General features: G+C 41.6%; 2 protein-coding genes across 3 annotated transcripts; both read left to right on the top strand.

Moving 5' to 3' along the window:
• Positions 1-353: 353 nt before the first annotated feature.
• On the top strand, positions 354-3923 carry pclaf (PCNA clamp associated factor). The gene is made up of 4 exons (XM_037766465.1): positions 354-511; positions 1302-1385; positions 1529-1703; positions 3738-3923. Exons 1-4 carry the CDS (start codon positions 466-468, stop codon positions 3772-3774), a joined length of 342 nt encoding a protein of 113 aa, XP_037622393.1. The 5' UTR covers positions 354-465; the 3' UTR covers positions 3775-3923.
• Positions 3924-5062: 1139 nt separating this feature from the next.
• Positions 5063-20480, top strand: LOC119486282 (L-fucose kinase). Of its 2 annotated transcripts, XM_037766298.1 has the most exons (23): positions 5063-5401; positions 5460-5570; positions 7800-7951; positions 8517-8567; positions 8665-8866; positions 9038-9135; positions 9268-9348; positions 10354-10473; positions 10785-10956; positions 12787-12893; positions 12988-13089; positions 13161-13334; positions 14142-14215; positions 14396-14751; positions 14930-15176; positions 16550-16716; positions 17118-17345; positions 17496-17639; positions 18418-18537; positions 18680-18867; positions 19482-19581; positions 19658-19881; positions 20008-20152. In XM_037766298.1, the coding sequence occupies exons 2-23, from the start codon at positions 5489-5491 to the stop codon at positions 20077-20079; spliced, it is 3261 nt and encodes a 1086-aa protein (XP_037622226.1). In that variant the 5' UTR covers positions 5063-5401; positions 5460-5488; the 3' UTR covers positions 20080-20152. The 2 variants fall into 2 exon arrangements, with proteins under 2 accessions (XP_037622226.1, XP_037622224.1); XM_037766296.1 differs by having other exon boundaries at positions 5063-5570; positions 20008-20480.
• The last annotated feature ends 158 nt before the right edge of the window (positions 20481-20638 follow it).

Here is a 20638-nt window from a genome sequence, read left to right as displayed (position 1 = left end):
CGTAAACTTCTGACCATCATAATATTACAACTTTTTTCTCTTAAACTTCTGACTTTATTCTGATATGACTTTTTTTCTCGTAAACTTCTGACTATTCTCATAATATTTTGTAAACTTATGACTTTATTTTCATCATACTAAGAATTTTTTTCTCGTAAATTTATGACTTTATTATTGTAATATTACGACTTTATTCTCGAAATGCATTATCCCTCGATGTGGCCATATATACGTCGTATATTGTAGATTGTAGTGAACAGTTGAAGGCTGTAGTTATATCAATCCACCTGAGGGGGGCAGCTTTGCGTCATCGCTGCGTCTCGTCTGCCAGAATAGAAGGAACAGAAGAAGAAATCTCCCGCCCCATCCGCTGAGCTTTTTAAACCAAGGCGGGACGACACTTCATTCACTCGATCAGTGTAGTTGGTGTTGAAACGTCATTTGACTTCACAGGTCGCTGCCAACATGGTGAGGACTAAAGCCGATAGTGTTCCTGCATCATACAGAAAAGGTACAGTAACACATTGACCATATTTATTTACGAATTTAGAGTAAAATAGCTGATTTGTTCTTGGGTTGAACTGTTTTGCTATGTAGTCTGGCGGGCTGGCAGCGCGCCTCCCGCCAACACGTAGGCTGCTTAGCTGCAGTCTTGGTTCCTCCACAACAACCAAAGAAAAATAGAAAATATATGTTAACTCACGCTATTGCAAAGGTCATATTCTGATCCGACTGAGGAGAATACATTTTACGTTGTCTTTCTCCAGAAGTTAGTGTTTTGCTTTCCCCAAAACTGGCGCCAGTTTTGAGCGCTGCAGTGCGGCTTTGTAAGGACGTCACACCAAACCCCTTTAAAAAGTTACTCAATTTAATGCATTTTTATGCTCATCGTCGAAGACACCAGTGAGGGGACATAATGGACAATATTGTTTTAACCCATTGAGTCTTCTGGTATATTCGGCATCCAATTCACCCACCGTTCAGCACTTAATAAAAAAAATGGACCTTTTAAAAACTTGGTTAGGGTATAATTGCTAATACTCATGTTAAATATCAGTTTATTGTGATCATGCATACATGCAGATACTGGTTTTCACACTGTAGCTTCTTTTTCAAACAAGCTTTCTCAAGCCCTTTGTTTTCTTTTTGTAACATTGAATCCAAACAGTTCTTCTTTCACTCTTGTTTAACCCCCACAGGGTGCAATAAAAGAGGGTCCTCTTACTGGTTGAACTATTGACTGTCCTAGATCCAGTTGTATTCATCCAGTCATCAATGTGTGTGTTTGATTGTGTTTGCAGCTGTAGCAGCTGCTGCACCCCGGAAGTCTCTGGGCTCCAGTGCAGCCAACTCCTCCTACTCCAGCAGCCAGTCATCCACTCCTGGTCAGTCACTGCAACCACTACCAACACACAACCACTACCAACACACTCAGCATATACTACTGTCTGTCTGTCTGTCTGTCTGTCTGTGTATATATGATATAATATATATGATACTGAGGTTATGGTGTTTTATTAATTCACAGCAAAGAGCAAATATGCTGGTGGTAACCCAGTGTGTACCCGTCCCACGCCGGACTGGCAGAAGGGCATCGGAGACTTCTTCGGTGGTCCCCCGAGGAAGCCCGAGAAGGAGAACCAGAAGCCCCAGGAGGTAGAGGATGATGAAGAGGCTGGAGGCAGCGGGATGCCAAGCAGGAAGTATGTTTGCCAGCTGTGTTGGGCCACATTATCTGAAAGAATCCTTTATACTAGTAGATGAACTACAGCAGGACTTTAACCTGGAGGCTTTTATGGAGTCATAAGAAAATAAATTTGGAAATATACAGAGGAATAAATAGGTAAATAAAAAAAAAATTTGGAAATAAAAATGACAAAATATAAAATAGTAAAGCATTTTCATTTATTTTCACATACATTTGTTCATTTATTTCCGTATTTGTATATTTCAAATGTATCTTTTGCATATTTATTTAATTAATTTATTTTATCCCTTATTTGTCTTTATTCTTTTCCCTATTGCTTTACTTATTTTATTTATTCCTCTTTGTATTTCCACATTTTTAATTAACTTATTTATTCTTTATATTTCCACATTTTCTATTTACTTATTTATTGTTTTGTTTATTCCTATTTATATTTTCCGCTTTTTTGAATCTATTTATTCCTCTTTATATTTCCACTTTTTTTTAATTTAATTATTTATTCCTCTTTATAGTTCCACATTTATTTTCATCTTCTTTTTCAGATGTATTCTTTCTTATGGCACTCGTATGACTCCATGGTTTGCTCCTCCATGTCTACTCCTGTTAGTCAGGATATGTCTTAAATTAAAACTTAAGTATCTTATTTTTCTGCCAATAGGTCAAGCAGCCTTGTCTAACGACTGGCCTGCAACTAACAATTCATTTTTATCAATTAATCATTCGATGATTTTCTCAATTAATTGATAAATCGTTTGGACTGAGAAATGCTAGAAAACATTTTCAAATTGCTTATTTTGTCCAAAACCCTAAAATACTCAGCTAATTATAAAAGAAAAGCTGAGAAAATTGGAAGTTTTGCTTTTAAATAAATGACGTAATTGGTTAATTATCAAAATAATTTAAAGGAGTTAAAACTAAATAAAATGATAAAAAAAATACTAATTTCCAGTGAATGCTTGAAACTGAAAATCTGCAGCTTTTGACCTTTTTTTTATTTATTTTTTTTTTCCCATTTGCGGGGAAATAAAGTAGCTGTTCAGAATCAGAAATAATTTATTGATCCCCGAAGGGAAATTGGGGCGTCGCAGTTGCTCTTGTATAAACAAAGAAATGTAAGAAGATAGAAATACAGGTGTATGTAACCTGTAAATAATGTACATAATGATACAATATAAACACAATATATGAAAAGAAATATTAGAATAAAGAATAAAATGAGGGTATAAGATATATGTACAAATATTTGAATTAAGACGTTGAGTCAACAGTCATCATATGTGACTTTCATTCTCCAGGAGCGACGTGATATTAAAATCCACTGCGCACAAGAAAATATTAGAGTTGCAACTAATGATTATTTTCAGTATAGATCAATTAGCAGATTCTGCTCAAGTACATCAATTAATCATTTTGTCTAAATAACAGAAAATAGTGAAAAATGAAGGACCAAAATTCCAAAACCTAAAGACTTTCAATTTAATGTCAAGTATGACAAAGAACAGCTGAAAACTGAGTGTTTTTTGCTTAAGAGATAACTGAAATGTTAAATTTTTCAAAATGGTTTCAGATTAATCGTCTTTTGATTGATTAGTCGTTGGAGCTCTATGGTAGATTCAGTTTGTCTCATTTGGATCTGATCACAGATTTGTGTTTCAGCTGAAATGAGAGATTGTTTGAATCTCAATACTTTCAAGTCACAATTGTATAATCCATAAAACAAAGTACTGAAAATTCGTACCAAATGTTTTGTCAGATTTTTAGTTTAATTTTCAATTAAATCATAACTGCATCTTATATTTTAGTTTTTTTTAAATCCTTGTTTGTTCTGAGAAAATTTAAATGTCTTTGCTGTCTTCTGCAACTTGAGTCAGACGATAAATAAATGTGGAATCTGATTATATGTGTTAAGTTATATTAAAAGCAACTAGAATGAGACGTTTCTGTGTACAAGAGTTAATCTGAAATGTACCAAATTCTGAGTGTTCTTTAAGTTTCCTTCTGGTTGAGACCGTGTTTGTTTGTTTTCCAGGTCCAGACCACTGCCTGCTGACGATGACGATGAATGAATGAAGACGATGAATGAATGAATTGAATTTGTCTGTCGTTCCTGTTTGCTGCCTCCAAATTTGTTTCGTGGCATTATAATGTACATCTGTATATACAATTTCAGCTCAATTCACTTTGTATAGTTCAATAAACTTTTTTTTAAAAATGTTTTTAACCTGCACAGTTTCGTCTGTGGTGCTTTAATATATTTTAGTTTTGGGTTTAGAAACTAATACAAGGCTGCAACTAATGCTTAGTTTCATTATTGATGGTGGTTTTGTTTATGATCAGAAAATAATGAAACTGCTCCATATAAATTCCATCAAGCCTATCCAGTTTACTATTGTGTACATTTTACTAAAAACAGCAGTAAATCCTCTTATTGCAGAGGCTGACCTCAGACTGTTTGATTTGTAATTAAATATTTGCTGTTGATCGTCAATCAACTAATTGTTTTGTCTCTAAAATAATCCAAGCTGGTCGTACTGGATATGTAAAGATGAATCCCGTCTCTGTTCAGTCTGTATCATCTCACACAGACACCCAAACAGTATTACAGGGCCACATTGAGAGGAAAAAAAGTAATATGAGAATATAGTGATAAGTTTACAAGAAAAAAAGTCATATAAGAATAAAGTCATAAGTTTAAGAGAAAAAAAGTCATATAAAGTATTGATTTTACGTGTTATTTTCTTTTTTCACGTAAAGTTATGACTTTATTCCTGAAATCTCAGATTATTTTTTTCCCTCAATGTGGCTGTAATGCTCCGTAGTACATTGTCTCTTTGGCCCTCACTGCATTAGACTTATATACTATATACTTAGACTATAAACTGTTACCTTCATCACAATGCTCAAATGTTTTGCGGCTTCAGACAGACTTTTTTTTTTTTTTTTTGCCTAAAATGTCTCTTGATAGTAAAGGTTGCTGACAGAGCAGGAGGAAGAGGAGGAGAGAAAGAGAGAGGAGTGCGGTGCGCGAATAGCAGACAAGATGAGTGACAGTCGGAAACGAAGCAGCATGTAAAGTTATGATATTCTGGAAATTATAAGTTTTAGTATAATTATATTGAATAATTTAAGTGATATATTCACACATACTAATCATAGGTCAAAACAGCGCTACATTTGGCTGAATTATAAAAAGGCAGAAGTGGTAAAACGAAGAGCCGTTTGGGAGCCGAAAGAGCCGGCTCTTCTTGGTGAGCTGAGCCAAATGATCTGGCTCACTAAAAAGAGACGGAATTCCCATCACTAGTGTTTAACGGCTTGTGTCGTTAGTCACCGCCTCGCCGAGAGGGTCCGCAAGTTAAAATCAAGCTCGCACGGCCAAAGCTAAACAGTCAGAAAACTAGAAGTTGGCTTCTGTGGAGTCACCGGGTCAAACAGCCGGTTAAACCGGTTAGAGAGGACCAGTCTTCAGTATTGTAACTCTTTATTTCCCGGTATTTCCTGCTCGACTAGCTGACTCCGCCCTGGTCGTGTGTCTGTGTTTGTCTGCTGTCACAGAGTGATCCCTCTTGTCGGTAACTAACTGACTAACTGACGTTAACGGTTAAACAGCCTTCAGCAGGGTTTATAGTGTTATGACGGTTAAACGGCCGTTAAACGTCCGTGTGTAGCAGCAGGGTTTATAGAGTTATGACGGTTAAACGGCCGTTAAACGTCCGTTAAACGTCCGTGTGTAGCAGCAGGGTTTATAGAGTGTGAACGGGGGTTAAAGACGGTATAAAGATGTCGGACAGCGGCGGGTTGAGGTGGACGGTGGTGGTTCTGACCTGCCAACACAAAGACAGCGTCTACTCCTTCCAGAGAGGTGAGGACCAGAACCGGGACCCGGGACCGCCCGCTGTTTGAACGGCTCCGGTTCCCGGAAGTGAATTTCCCCATTGATTCACTTTATTGACATGTCAGAATAAAATCCGTATAAACTGGGAAAAAAAGTTCGGAGACTTGTGTTTGATGGATTATTTCTCTGTTGTTACAATGCTAATGGTCATTGTATTTTACATGGTTGGAAAGCCTGTTTATTTACCTTCACAATGATGTCCAACTTGTAAGGATCATGCATTTGTGGGATGAGCAGCACAGCTGATGATGTGGGGAGCGCCCAAGAAAAAATTGCCAAAATGCTCTGCCAATGGTAAACAGTGTATTCTCCTGTTGGTATTGACTCTTGTTTTGAGTTGTTTGATGGATTGGATGATTGAACTCTCTTTCAGTAACAAGGAACAAACAAGACATATTGGCTATTTTACACTTTATTCATTAAATACAACATCAGGAGCCTCAGTAACGGTGGAAAATCCATATGCAGCCACAACAGCCTGGCACCTCCTCCTCATGCTGGTCACCAACCTGGTCACACGTTGCTGTGGGATGGCGTTCCATTCCTCAACCAGGATTCGTTGCAGGTCAGCCAACGAGGTTTTGTTAGTCACTCTAACACGTACAGCACGCCCAAGCTGATCCCACAAGTGTTGAATTGGGTTGAGGTCTGGACTCTTGGCAGGCTGTTCCATTCTCTCTACTCCCACATGGTGGAGGTAGTCTGTGATAACCCTGGCTCTGTGGGGGGCGAGCATTGTCATCTTGGAGGATGAAGTTAGGTCCCAGATTGTGGAGATATGGGATCGCCAGTGGCTGCAGAATCTCATCCTGATATCTCCCTGCATTGAGATGGCCTTCAATGATGACAAGCCTTGTTTTGCCAGTGAGGGAGATGCCGCCCCACACCATGACACTGCCCCCACCAAAAGCTGTTACTCCCTCAGTGCAACAATCAGCATAGCGTTCTCCGCGTCGTCTCCATACTTTGACCCTGCCATCCAACTTTTGCAGACAGAACCTGGACTCATCACTGAACATGACATTACCCTACATGTTCAGGTTCCATTGTCTGTGTTGTCGACACCAGCGCAAACGGGCCTGACGGTGAAGGGCAGTCATTGCAGGCTTCCTGGTAGCCTTATGAGAATACACTGTTTACCATTGGCAGAGCATTTTTGACAATTTTTTCTTGGGCGCCACCCACATAATCAGCTGTGCTGCTCATCCCACAAATGCATGATCCTTACAAGTTGGACATCATTGTGAAGGTAAATAAACAGGCTTTCCAACGATGTAAAATACAATGACCATTAGCATTGTAACAACAGAGAAATAATCGACCAAACACAAGTTTCCGAACTTTTTTTTCCCAGTTTATAAACAGTTTTAAAGAGGAACTTTCTATCATGCTTTTGTGCCTTTTCCCCCTTTTTCATTTAGTGTGTTATGTAGTTTTTAGTGCATGTAAAATATCTGCAAAGATACAAAGTCCACATCCAAGAGGCAAAAAGCGAAAATAGAGTAATAACACACAAGAGTAAAAGCTCTAGTGCAGTATAAGATCATTATCTGGTTTAATAAAAGGCAGCAGCAAACAGGGAAGTTTTAAGCTTTGATTTAAAAGAACTCAGAGTTGGAGTTGGTCCTGCAGTTTTCTGGGAGCTTGTTCCAGATATTTGGTGCATAAAAACTGAATGCTGCTTCTTCTGCATGTGACATTTCTGAACTATTCAATGAGATTGTACCCCACCTTAGTATGGAGTCAAAGGAGTGCCATAAAAAAGAATAAATCTGTAAAATAATAAGAAAATGAATGTGGAAATATAAAGAGGAATAAATAAATGAATGCGGAAATATAAAGAGAAATAAATAAAATAATAAATAAGTAAATAAATAAACAAATGTGGAACTATAAAGATGAATAAGTAAATGAATGTGGAAATATAAAGAGAAATAAATAAAATAATGAATAAGTAAATAAATAAATATGAAAATATAAAGACAAATAACAGAAATAAATGTGAAATAAATGAAAATGCTTATAATTATTATTTGTCTTTATATTTCCACATTTATTTTTTAAAATCTTTTTACAGATTTTTTTTTTTTTATGGCACTCCTATGACTCCATACCTTAGAAGAACATTATAGAAATGTTATGTACAGTATAGACAGACTGTGTGTGTGTGTGTGTGTGTGTGTGTGTTTGTGTCAGAGCTGGAGTTGCGGCAGCAGCGTGGTGCTCTCTCTCCGGGTGCGTTGGTTTTGACGGTGAGGGACCGCCAGGAGCCGCTGGGCAGCGGCGGGGCAACACTGAACGCTCTGCTGGTCGCTGCTGAACACCTGAGCAACAGAGCCGGACACACTGTGAGTTCAAGCCGCTCTGACGGGTCAGACTGACGCTGATGATCGTTTTCATCTCCCAGCTTCAGTAGATTATCAGCCAGCTCTAAATATATGAACAGCTTCTAAACAGAAAAAACACCAACAACACACAGAAGATCATAAATCAACATGTGGCTGTTAAATAAGATCAGTCAGTCAGTGATTCAGCAGCCAGGTCAACACAGAGAGAGAGAGACTATATATCTCTATATAATCTATAATCTATATATATATATATATATATAATCTATATGTATATGAGATGGTCCAGTAGAATAAAACAATAGAATTGAAACAATCCAGGAAGAAATAACTAAAGAAATCACAGAAAACAGTTTAGTTTTATACAACCTGAGAGGAAACGTTCAGTCAGCAGAGGATGAAGAGAAACAACAGAGAGAGAACCACAATAATAGCACAGCAGTTGTAATAACTAATACAAGTAGGACTAATAACACAGAACCAGTAGTAGTGGATGTTATTGTGATGTACAGTATGACAAAGATGATCAAACATTATTAGTATTTCCTGTCATGCTCTTCCTCAGGTGGTGACAGCTGACGTCCTGGATGAAGCTCACATCCTCATCCTCCACACGGTGAGTCCAGCAGCAGCATGTTTACTCCTCCAGATGTTGCTTTGTCCTCTTCAGTCCGTGCTGATGTGTTCATGATGTGTTTATTTTCCTGCTGTAGGGTCGTGACTTCCCTTGGAGCTCCTGCAGCAGAGCGTTCTGCTGGCTGCCGGCTCCAGAGAAACCCGACCAGAGCGTCCAGGCTCCAGTCTGCTGTCTGGACCTGCTGCTGGACTGCCTCAGCACCCAGATTTGTTCTGGTTCTCCTCCCGGTGTTTGGGTCTGCAGCACCGACATGATCCTCAACATCCCTCCGGACTTCGGTGAGTTTATCAACTATCATTTACTGAGGTGACAGCTGTCCAGTAGTAGGCTGATGATGTCATGTAAAAGTGATACACACCTTCCAACCAATCAGAATCGAGTATTTGTCATGGCATAATTCAAAGTATAAATCATCGATGAGTACTCAGAACTTTCTGCTGTGTGTGTAGTTTTGTCCTGGGAGGGTTTCTCTGGTGTTCGGGTTTTGGCGTTACCAGGCGACGTCTCCTATGCAGCCAATCACGGCGTCTACCTGTCCGACCAACAGGTGCTAACTCTTTATTTACAGTTTTTACTTCCCACTGTAACATTTAGAATTATGTTTATGTATTGTTGTTTTTGTATTATTCACTTTAACAATATGAATCCAGACTGAAGGTGCGTTTGTTTTGTGTCCCAGGGTCAGGTCAGGGACATCATCTACAAGGGAACAACAGAGCAGATTCAACAGGCTGTGATGCCTGATGGGAAAGTGCCCCTGGTACGTCCTCCTCTTCTATCCTGTTCTGTAAATCAAACACACCTTTACATTTCCTGTGAAGGCAGAAACTGAAGTCTATTACTGAAGCTGATATTTATTTTCTGAACGGGTCACATTAACTCAGAAGAACCCGTTGTTTCTGAAAAGAGGTATTTTACTGTACAGTTTTTCTTCATCTCCGCCATATCAAGGTGATGCTCTCAAGCTGTCAAACCTACTCAAATAAATGTGAAACTATCTGCATGGCTGCATACCACCAGGGGTAAAAGGGAAATTGTTTTTATTTAATTCGGGGAAATTAAGTCTTAACATCTTATTATCAAAAAGGCAACAGGTTAATATTTAGTATTTTTCGTCAGAATTTTACTCTTTTTTTTGGTGGAAAAGATCAACGCCGTATTAGGGCCAGTATAAGTAAATAAAATTAATAAATTTAAGAACCAGGCGAGGGGAGTAATATTCAGAAAAAAATCAGAATTTCTGAGATTAAATCCGTAAATTTACCGTACGTGAAAAAACTTGGATATGCTCTGAGATTAAAGTGGTAAATTTACGAGAAAATAGTCACAAATGTACGGGAAAAAAACTTTTAACATTCTCTGAGATTAAAGTCACAAATTTATGAGAAAAAATTCGTAAATTTACGAGAAAGAAATTTTATATTGTCAAAGAACAAAGTAAACATTTACGAGAAAAAAACTTGAACATTCTTTGAGATTAAAATCACAAATTTACGTGAAAAACCTGAATATTTTCTGAGACTAAAGTCACAAATTTACGATTTTGCTGTGTGTTATGCATAGTTTTTCTACCCCCTGGCGCCGTAATTTATATATTTTTTACCTACGATGGCCCGAAAACAAAAATCTGCCATAAAAGATAAGTCTGATTATAACCAAAGCTTTCTTGAAATTCCTGTGATTATCATATTATATATTTCATGTTTAAGTTGATATTTAATAAATGTTTGTATCTGATTTAATGTGTGTGTGTGTGTGTGTGCAGGTGTCGGGTCCAGTCTTCTTCAGCAGGTCTGTATCAGAGAAGTTGCTGCAGACTCACGTCACTGCTCCTCTGGACGGCTGCACCTACCTGGGCCTGGACTCTGGAGCACCGCCCCTCCAGGTACCGGTCCGTCTGTCTATCTGATCAGGCAGAAACAAAGAGGGAGGATGCATTCAAATGCTCCCAAACACCAGAGTTTCATTTTTACCAGAATAATAATTTTATTTTGTAAAAGAAAAAAATGCATATGAATGTGCATGATTCTTGTTACTTAACAAAGATCTCACAACCTGATAACAGTGATATATCAATATGTCACTGTCACTGTCACTGTTTTTAATCGTCCAGATATCAGTTTTGGTCATTTCCTGTTGGACAGCTGATCAGGAACAGTGCTGTCTTCCTCTTTATCTCTTCATCTCGTTGGTCAGGTGTCTCTGTTCCTGGACGTGTTGAAGTGTCTCTGCTCAGATCTGACTCAGGATCAGTTTGTGAGTGAGGAGCGAGGTGGCTGCAGTTCAGCTGTTGGACCACAGGGGGCGGCGGTGAGGGGCGGCAGGACGGAGCTGTGGAGGATCCTGAGAGGAGCTCCGCTTAGTCTGGGTGGGTGTCTCTGCCCTTTACACCTGTCTGTCTCTCCTTTAGACCTGTCTGTCTCTCTCTTTGGCCCTGTTCAGACCTGGCATTAACTGAGTCCAGAGTGCTGAGTGATCCGATTGTTGGAAAGCTTTAAGTACGTCTGTTCACACCTGCTATTAGAATGCGTCTCCACATGCGTCTTCACTTGTGATCTGATCTCACTTCCCCGCTTTATATGTAAATAAACACGTAGTAAACACACAGCAGTCGCTGTTACGTAACATTACAGGAATGTCAGTAGTAATATCCTACATATTCATGAATTCGGGTACATTTTATCAACATCAAAATAAAAGGTTATTGTACCGGAGGGCCCCGGGGACCTCCGTGCCGAGGACACCGCTGCCTTTACCAGGAAACAGCGGCGTACAGAGCTTCAGAGAGCCGGGGAGGAGAGAGAGAGCGAGCGGGTATCAGCTCCGTGCAAAGCAGCGGAAAAAAACACAGACACATCTTCGAACAGTCTGATAATAATGACCTTCCCATGACTATAGTTGTCTGATGGTCTGTAGATATGTAGCCTATAAACAAGATATATTTTAATAAAATACAGTTGTACCGACAGGATACAGTAGAGCACAGAGGTCGTTACCATGGCGTCAGGCGTCTTCCTGTCTATTCACCTGAGGACGCAGAGACCCGCGGATCCCAGCGGATCCCAGCAGATCCCAGCGGATCCCAGCGGGACGTCAGTAGAGCAGACGGTCCTTAATGTGGCCCAGGACACACCTCCACCTCTGAATGTGGTCTGAGGGATCTGATCTCAATGCGTCTTTAGTGCGTTCACACCTGTACTTAGAGCTGTCCACTTGTGATCACTGAGGACGCATGTTAATACCAGGTCTGAACAGGGCCTATAGTCCAGGTCTGAACAGGGCCTTTAAACCTGTCTGTCTCTCTTTAGACCTCTCTGTCAGTCTGTCTTTAAAAACCCAGCCCAGTGTTGCCAACTCTTTTCAAATGAAAGGAGCTCTGGAACAGCTCAGACCACAGAATCATTTAAAGCTTCAGTGGGCAGTATATATTTTTGGCATCATTGGGGAAAAATTCCATAATAACCTTTCAGCATATTGTACTTCAAGTGTTCTGAGAGGAAACTAGACTTCTGCACCTCCTCATGGCTCTGTTTTCAGACTTTAAGAAATTTTTGACTTTGACCAATCACAGGTCATTTCAGAGAGAGAGCTTTCCTATTGGCTGTGCTCCGGCTGGTGGGCAGTGTTTGGTATTTCCTCAGCAGATCTCAACATGGCTGCCGGGTCACAAACTTTCTCATTTTACAGCTAAACAGTACACTAAAAGATGATTCTGAAAACATTTGAGGAGAGAAATAGGCATTACAGTAACAGAATATTGATTCATATTTGATCAGCGCTGCCTAGTTTGACCGTTTGATCGGAGTTGGCGAGTGATTGACAGCTGCTCAGAGACGGCAGGCTCCAGATCAGCTCTGATTAGTTGTTTTCCTCCGGTCTGTGAAATCTTGCAGATGCCATTAAGAGCATCGGAGGGCACAGAGGAACATGATTTTTTTTCCCAGATTACCTGTCTCATGCACTTCTGTCAGGATATAGTGACCGTTTTATAAAAATAACTTTTTTAAATCATATTTGCTCCGTTTCTACCTACTTCAGCTTTAAGTAAATGATCTGAGGACACAAGATGTCTCCTGCTTCACTGAAAAGTGTCAGTGACCCGGAGGCTTCACGTTTCATACTGCACTCTGATTGGCTCCAAACTAGTAGTGATGTCATAAATCCTGTGGGTAAGACTCTGCTGCTCTCGTCCTGACAGTGTACGTCCCCGGCGGTCGCTATGACTATCTGACTCTGTCTGGAAAGCATCACGTGGAGCGACTGAGCTGTGATTGGACAAACAGAAACACTCTGTCTCACATCCAGGTGACACTTCCTGTTTCCTCAGTGTGCATCATCATCGTCATTAAAATCAGTCCCCAATCAGGTCCTCTGTTCTCACAGCAGTTTCCTGTTTCAGATGGATAGTGCGGTGGACGACGGCAGTCGAGTGATCAACAGCGTTCTGGAGGGAGACGTTGCCGTGGCGACCGGAGCGGTGGTGCAACACTGCCACCTGCAGGTCAGGAGGAGTTCACTGCTGCTGTTCATGTATACAGTGGTGACCTTTGTGACCTTTGACCTCTCCACCAGGGTCCTCTGGAAGTCCCGTCAGGTTGTTTACTGTCGGGTCTCGAGTTGATGACATCCCAGTGTATCAGGCAGCTGGAGCTGGCCGATGACATCATCATCCAGGGACATCGAATAGAGGTGGGGGAACTGAAGCTGAGCGTCTACACGGTGACGGGAGCGCAGGATGACCTTGAGGTACACAGAAACATTTAACTCACTGAAAAGATTTATCTGGAGCTTTCAAACACATCTCATGGTCTTCATCCACTGAGGGAGACTGAGCTGCTGTTAAAAGCACTGTAAGAAGCGAATAAGTGGACCTTGAGTTGAGTTGATGTGTTTCTAAGGTCAAGAATGAACTTTAACTCTCATATTTAACTCTTGTTTGACTGTCTGACTTCATCCTTTATTTATTTATTTAACTTTTATTTTATTTTATTGATTTTTTTAGAAGCTTTAAGCAAGAAAACTTTATTTATAAAACACAGAATGTACAAAAAGAGTAAAGGGAAAAGTAGGAGATTAAAAAAAAAACAGAGAATCCACATTAATGCACATGTTTTGGATTATTATTATTATCTCTGTACATATTCTCCATACTTCATACTTTTGCACATTCCTGCACAAACTGTACAGCTCTTCATTTTAAAAACAGATATATTCTACATATTCTGTCATATTTTTCTATTTTATTTATGTTTCTTGACTGTTGCAGTTCTTTATTTTCTCTATATATTTATTGTTATGCTCCAAAACACCAGGACAAATTCCATGTACGTGAAAGCCTACTTGTCAATAAACCTGATTCTGATATAAAAACAGGTGAAATTAAGTCACAACCCTCAAAATAAAAGGTTTAAAATCAAGAGACAGCCAAAGAAAATAAATTAGTGTTCAAATAAAACACTCTCAAATTTCAATATTTGTAATATTCTGATCATAAAATGTAAAAATATTGACAAAACTGAGACACTTCCTGTCTGACCTCCTCCTCCTCCTCAGGTCTCCTCTGATGACAGCAGCGCCTCCTTCCTGAACCAGAGATGGAGCCTCCTCTACAGCAGAACAGGAATCCAGTAGGACTCCTGATCTTTAAAACATCATTTTGTGGCTCACTTCCTGTTTAAACTTCTTTTAGCGTTGAGATTTTTCTGTAAACCACAAGTCCTCCTCTCCTCTCCTCTCCTCTCCTCTCCTCTCCTCTCCTCTCCTCTCCTCCCCTCCCATCCCCCTCTCTCCTCTTCTCTTCCTCTCAGGCCGGAGGAATTGTGGGTCAGAGGAGAACGACGCTCCCTCCTGGAGGCTCGTCTCTTCCCGGTCCTCCACCCCAGAGGAGGTGCTGTGGGTCTGGAGGGAGGTGTCGGCTGGCTGCTGGGTGGAGCCGGCTGTCTGCGGAGGTGGAGGGAGGCGTGGAGGCTCTCTCTGAAGGAGGTGATGTCACTCACCTGCCAGGAGGCGGAGCTACAGTGGAGGGAGGAGTTACTGTTCCTGGCAGGGAGGAGGAGAGTGATGGACGCCCTGAGGAGTCGCACAGACGTCTGCCTGCTGCCTTGCTTCAGGGCTGCGGTGCTGGGAGGCCAGCAGAGGGCGCTGCTGGAGGCACTGGACAGCAGTGAGTCACAATCACAATCTCATGAATTCCCGTACTGTTGTGTTCATGTCATGTTTTCATTATTTGTGCATTATTGTCAAACTCATCAGCAGCTACTGAGTGGACCTCCTGTTGAGACTGTTTTTATCTTTATTTTGTATTTATTAATTTAACATCCTGTTTCTGCTCTTTTTTTCAGTTGCTGCAGGTAGCAGGAAGCAGGGGGCGGAGTCAGGGGCGGAGTCAGGTGCAGAGCTGGGCGTGGCCGCTCGCTGCCTCTCCTGTATTGCTGACGTGTTGGTGTGCATGGCGGGAGGAAAGGGAGGCCTGAGGAGCGGGCCGGCCGCTAACGAGGCCTGGAGCTCCGCCTACTTCCTGTTGGAGGAGGGTAACCTGAGGGGCGGGATCGACGCCCTGGCTATGCAGAGAGAACACTGGCTGAGCAGGTGAGCGTCACTCACCTGGGGTTCTTCTGTCGGTACTTTCATGGTGGAGGATGTGTTTGATCTGTGACTGCCCCCTAATAACATCTTGCACTGTAACTGTTATGGTTGTATTTTATACATGTTTATTCTGTCTTAGCTTGTTTTTATACACTGAGGAACCCACAGATTGTTTAGGTCACTAATTTTATCTTATCGTTTTTATGTTCATTTTCATGTGAAGCACTCAGTGCATGTAATGTCATTATTGTTTAGCACTTTGAGCTGCAGTTATTGTCTGAAAGGTGCTATACAAATAAACTAGGGCTGTCAATCGATTAAAATATTTAATCGCAAATGAATCACACATTTTTTATCTGTTCAAAATGTACTTTAAAGGGACTGTTTTTAACTTCTTACACGTATAAATCATTGCGGGTCGGTGTCCCATGCGCACTCGCGTGTGGCTATGCTGTTCAGACTCCAACACAAACTACACGGAAGCACCAAAACCACAAAGTTCTATCTAGTGAAGCCCGTCTGTTAAACAGTGTTGGCCGCGGTCGGAGGACGCGGGGGAGACCGTAGCTTTGGTCTCCAGGGCCGGAGTCTCTGCTGTACTCTGCTCCTCTGCCTGTCCTGCTTGCCTTCACTCACACAATGCACTTGCTCTTTCGCTCCACTCTCACATGCATGCGCGCACACTACACACTGCAGAAGAGTTAGTTTAGCTCTGAGAATATCTAGGAAATGTACAGTGGACATTTGTGCAGAAATAAATGCTGCAGCTCCTCCTCCCGTGTCCCGTTATCGTCTCCGACCAAAACTCTGATGTCTCCCCTGTTCCCTACGACCGCGGTCGGGAGGCTGAGGCAGGAAAAGCCAACACTAGGATCAGCAGTGATTCATGGAGAGACATTCGTCTGGTCAGCTAACATTACTGCCAAGCAGCTGAAATATAGAGTGATATTGTGGTTTTAGCTGATGTGTGTCGCCCTGCTGTTTTGACCAATGCTCGTTCATCTCTATGTAGAGCGAGCACAAGCAGGGAGATTTGTCAAGTAATTAATACTCTTCTCAACATGGGAGTGGACAAATATGCTTGCTTTATGCAAATGTATGTATATATTTATTATTGGAAATCAATTACCAACACAAAACAATGACAAATATTGTCCAGAAACCCTCACAGGTACTGCATTTAGCATAAAAAATGTGCTCAAATCATAACATGGCAAACTGCAGCCCAACAGGCAACAACAGCTGTCAGTGTGTCAGTGTGCTGACTTGACTATGACTTGCCCCAAAAATAATTTGCATTAAAGCGTTATTATCGTGTTAACCATGACAGCACTAAAATTAAGTTTATTAATCTCATTATATTATTATTATTACAGACCCGACCTGCTGGTGCGGGCGGCGCGGCACTACGAAGGCGCCGGCCAGGTGCTCCTACGACAAGCTGTGATGTCATCGCAGAGGTTCATCTCTATTGGCCAGGTTGAGGTCCCACCCCTGGAGGAGTGGCAGGAAGTGGAGTGTCCCTCCAGACTGGACCTGGCCGGTGAGTCGACGGAAAATAATACCAGAATATTCTTTTCTATATGTTAATTTAGTGTCCACAGCCAGCTGTTTGCTAACACATTAACCGTGAAGGTAACTACTTTTATTTAAAAAAAATGTTTTTAAAGCAGCTTTAAACACCATTTGTGTGTAAATCAGTGTCAGGCCAAACTGTGGTGTTTCCAATGTGGAGCAATAATTTGGTTTGTCCCAAAAAATATATATTTTATTGTTTGTATTTCCGCTTTCACAAATGTATGTGGAAATGTCCTAATCAGATATCAGCTCTGTAACATTTAAGTTGATTTACATTTAATCCTCCCTCCGTTGAATGGTTAAACTCTGTCAACGTATCCTCCAGCTGTGGTAAACTCAGTAAACAGCAGCATTGTTGTGTTTCAGGCGGCTGGAGCGACACGCCGCCCATCGCCTTCGAGCACGGCGGCTCTGTGACCAACGTTGCAGTGAAGGTCGATGGGAAGCGTCCTATTGGTGCCCGGGCCCGTCGCATCAGAGAGCCCCGCCTCCTGCTGGTCAGCCACACTGGAGGGCGGGACAGCGGGGTTTCCACGGAGACGGTGTGTGACAACCTGGATGACCTGAGGGACTACTGTCAGCCGCACGCACCTGGTAGGAGATTAAAGGGAATGACGGGGTTAATGAGAGTTTCCCTCTGTGTTCATGTGTGTTACAGCCATCCATGGATGTATAAAGAGCTGATGTTGACATGAAACGACCAACTGACTTTCACTTCTTAATAATATATGTTCTTTGTTACAGGAGCCCTGCTGAAGGCCGTGTGTGTGTGCAGCGGTCTGGTGTCTCTCTCCTCCCAGCATGCTCTGGGGGATCAGCTGATGCAGCGGTGGGGAGGAGGGGTAGAGCTCCACAGCTGGTCGGTGCTGCCCACCGGATCTGGACTGGGTGAGAACAAACCAACCTGCAGGAAATAAAACTATCACAACAACTCAGCACTGCACAATCAATCAAATATTAATCATGATTTTGTCTTCTGACAATTAAATGAATATGATCTACTGACGTTTAAAACTTTCCTGAATGTTTTGGCTGCAGTCCAGAGTAGAAGAGAAATCTACTGTATATTAAATATAAAATGTACTGAATGAAGGTGAAGAAAACCCGTATTTTTTCTCAAAGTTAACGTGTTAATTTTTTTAAAACATTAACGCAACTTGGGATTTTAAGGTTGTAGCGGCTCAGTTATAAAGCTAGAGTGAAGATAAAAACCTAATGAATCCATCGGTACCAACCATGTCATACTAGCTTGTCGTGAAGGACGTTAAATAACGCTCCAAACTTACGCAAAAATTTTGAGAGGAAAAACTGTCATGGCCATTTTCAAGTTCCTTGACCTCTGACCTCCAGATATGTGAATTAAAACACTGAAATGAACAGAGTGAAAACAGTATCTGATTACATAAAACAGACAAACTGCATAATTTGCAGTTGAAAAAAATAATAAATCGCAATATTCAGCATATTGCAAAATGTTTAAAATCGCATTAAGATTGTATTGTGACTTAAGTATCATGATAATATCACATTGTAGGACCCTCTGGTGATTCCCACCACTAATGAAACCTCACAAAGTCTAAATGTCTAATAATACGTAGTAATAATAATAATAATGATAAATAGAGATGGTCAGGAGGTCAGAGGTTAATCAGTCCTTGTCCTGCAGGTACCAGCAGTATCCTGGCGGGGGCGTTGTTGGCTGCAGTCTACAGGTGTACGGGTCAAACCTACGACACCGACTCGCTCATCCACGCCGTTCTGTACCTGGAACAAATTCTCACCACAGGTTGGTCTACAGTTCAGTGTTGTTGTCAAGTATCAGAGAGGAGACAACCAGTCTGCTGCCTCTCTCTGATTGGACTTAACTCCCTCTTCTTCTTCTTCTTCTTCTTCTTCTTCTTCTTCTTCTTCTTCTTCTTCTCCTCCAGGTGGAGGATGGCAGGATCAGGTGGGAGGTCTGGTGGGCGGAGTCAAAGTGGCTCGTTCCAGAGCGTCTCTGCCCCTGCACGTAGAAGTGGAACGTCTCAGTCCTCCAGAGGACTTCCTGGTTTCTCTGGAGCAGCACCTCCTGCTGGTGTACACCGGCAAAACTCGCCTGGCTCGCAACCTGCTGCAGGTCTGTCTGTCTGTCTGTCTGTCTGTCTGTCTGACAGTCTGTCTGTCTGTCTGTCTGTCTCTCACTATCTGTCTTCACATGGAGTTTACTACTGTTCACTGTACACTACCTGCTCAGGTACTCTGTTCACTACCTTCTCAGGTACTCTGTTCACTACCTGCTCAGGTACTCTGTTCACTACCTGCTCAGGTACTCTGATTGCTACCTGCTCAGGTACTCTGTTCACTACCTGCTCAGGTACTCTGTTCGCTACCTGCTCAGGTACTCTGTTCACTACCTGCTCAGGTACTCTGTTCACTACCTGCTCAGGTACTCTGTTCGCTACCTGCTCAGGTACTCTGTTCACTACCTGCTCAGGTAGTCATTCAGGTGACACAAACACAAAGACTCCTGATGCATCATCATGTTGCTCTGCAGCTGCTGGATGTGGAAATAAGTTTAAAATATGAACTTAAAAGGTGATGATATGTTAATGTTTTTAGTGCAGCTTTAATATAAGAGTGCTTTTGATGGACACTATTCTCCCACAATCCACTGCACAAAGGAAATGGAGGAGCAGCTCACAGCTGGAAAAATAAATTAAACAATGATGGTGATGATGGTTTTGTCTGCAGGATGTGGTTCGTAGCTGGTACAGTCGTCTGCCCTCGATGGTCCAGAACGCCCAGCAGCTGGTGGCCAACTCAGAGGAGTGTGCCAGAGCCTGTTCAGACGGTGAGACCGGTCACCTCAACAGGGTGTATAACACTGCATTCAGCTTTTAAATCACAGTCTGAAATCTGTCCCTCAGGTTCTCTGTCCAGACTGGGTCTGTGTCTGGACCGCTCGTGGCAGCACAAGAAGCTGATGGCTCCTGGTTGTGAGCCGGCCTCAGTGAGGGCCATGATGGAGGCCCTGAGGCCGCTGGTCCTGGGTCAGAGTCTGGCCGGAGCCGGAGGGGGGGGCTTCCTCTACCTGCTGACGCGGGAGCCTCGACAGCGGCAGGCGGTGCTGCAGGTCCTCCACAACACACCGGTAAGCGCCAACACTGATCACACACACCTCAGTTTAATAAGGTTAACATGTTAATACTAAATAATATAAATAATAATAATGTAAATAATAAAGTCCAGATCCGTGGTGCCGATTGGTTTGTTTTAGGGTCTGGGAGACTTCAGCGTTCACTCAGTGGAGCTGGACATGGATGGGATTAAAGTCCTACCAACATCCTGAGGACACACACACACACACACGTATTGTATTATTAATATTTTATTAATTTGTCACACTGCACCTTTAAATGAGCAATTCATCTGTATTTAATGGAAACATTACAGACGTTTAAGGGATAAAATTATGAGTTTTGGTTCATAAAGTTTGCTGTATTTCAGCTTTAATAATGTAAATGATTGATCAGTGTTGATGTCTTCAGTGTTGGACGGGACATTTTAACTGTCATCCAGGCACTTTTAACTTTTACTTTTGTAGTGTTGGTGACTTTTGGGTTCACATTCAGAGCTGATGTACTAATATAAATGTGAAGGAGTCTTTCTTTGTATTATGGATCTATTTTTGATGATGAAGCTGTGAGATTCAGTTAATAAACTGAGAATAAATACAGGACAAAAAGCTCATTGTTTTGGGGTGTTTTGAGTGTGTGTGTCTGAAGACAACATCTTGTTATTGACTGTAAATACTTTGTTCAGCCTCCAGAGGAACAACATCTAAATATCATTAAACTGTCTCTTCATCACTCTAAAGTAAATGTCATGTCACTGAAGCAACAATATTA

Source organism: Sebastes umbrosus, chromosome 4 (assembly GCF_015220745.1).
Source record: "Sebastes umbrosus isolate fSebUmb1 chromosome 4, fSebUmb1.pri, whole genome shotgun sequence".
NCBI lineage: Eukaryota > Metazoa > Chordata > Actinopteri > Perciformes > Sebastidae > Sebastes > Sebastes umbrosus.
Note: the sequence above shows the minus strand (reverse complement) of the source record. Positions and strands in the feature narration are given on the sequence as shown.

What these genes read in the sequence shown, in the direction of transcription:
- pclaf (XM_037766465.1), top strand. Translation starts at nt 466, where the DNA reads ATGGTGAGGACTAAAGCCGATAGTGTTCCTGCATCATACAGAAAAG. An exon ending in CAGCCAGTCATCCACTCCTG is followed by an intron (nt 1,386 to 1,528) that starts GTCAGTCACTGC and finishes ATTAATTCACAG; the next exon opens with CAAAGAGCAAATATGCTGGT. An exon ending in AGCGGGATGCCAAGCAGGAA is followed by an intron (nt 1,704 to 3,737) that starts GTATGTTTGCCA and finishes TTTGTTTTCCAG; the next exon opens with GTCCAGACCACTGCCTGCTG.
- LOC119486282 (XM_037766296.1), top strand. Translation starts at nt 5,489, where the DNA reads ATGTCGGACAGCGGCGGGTTGAGGTGGACGGTGGTGGTTCTGACCTGC. An exon ending in AGAGAACACTGGCTGAGCAG is followed by an intron (nt 15,177 to 16,549) that starts GTGAGCGTCACT and finishes TTATTATTACAG; the next exon opens with ACCCGACCTGCTGGTGCGGG. An exon ending in GGAACAAATTCTCACCACAG is followed by an intron (nt 18,538 to 18,679) that starts GTTGGTCTACAG and finishes CTTCTCCTCCAG; the next exon opens with GTGGAGGATGGCAGGATCAG.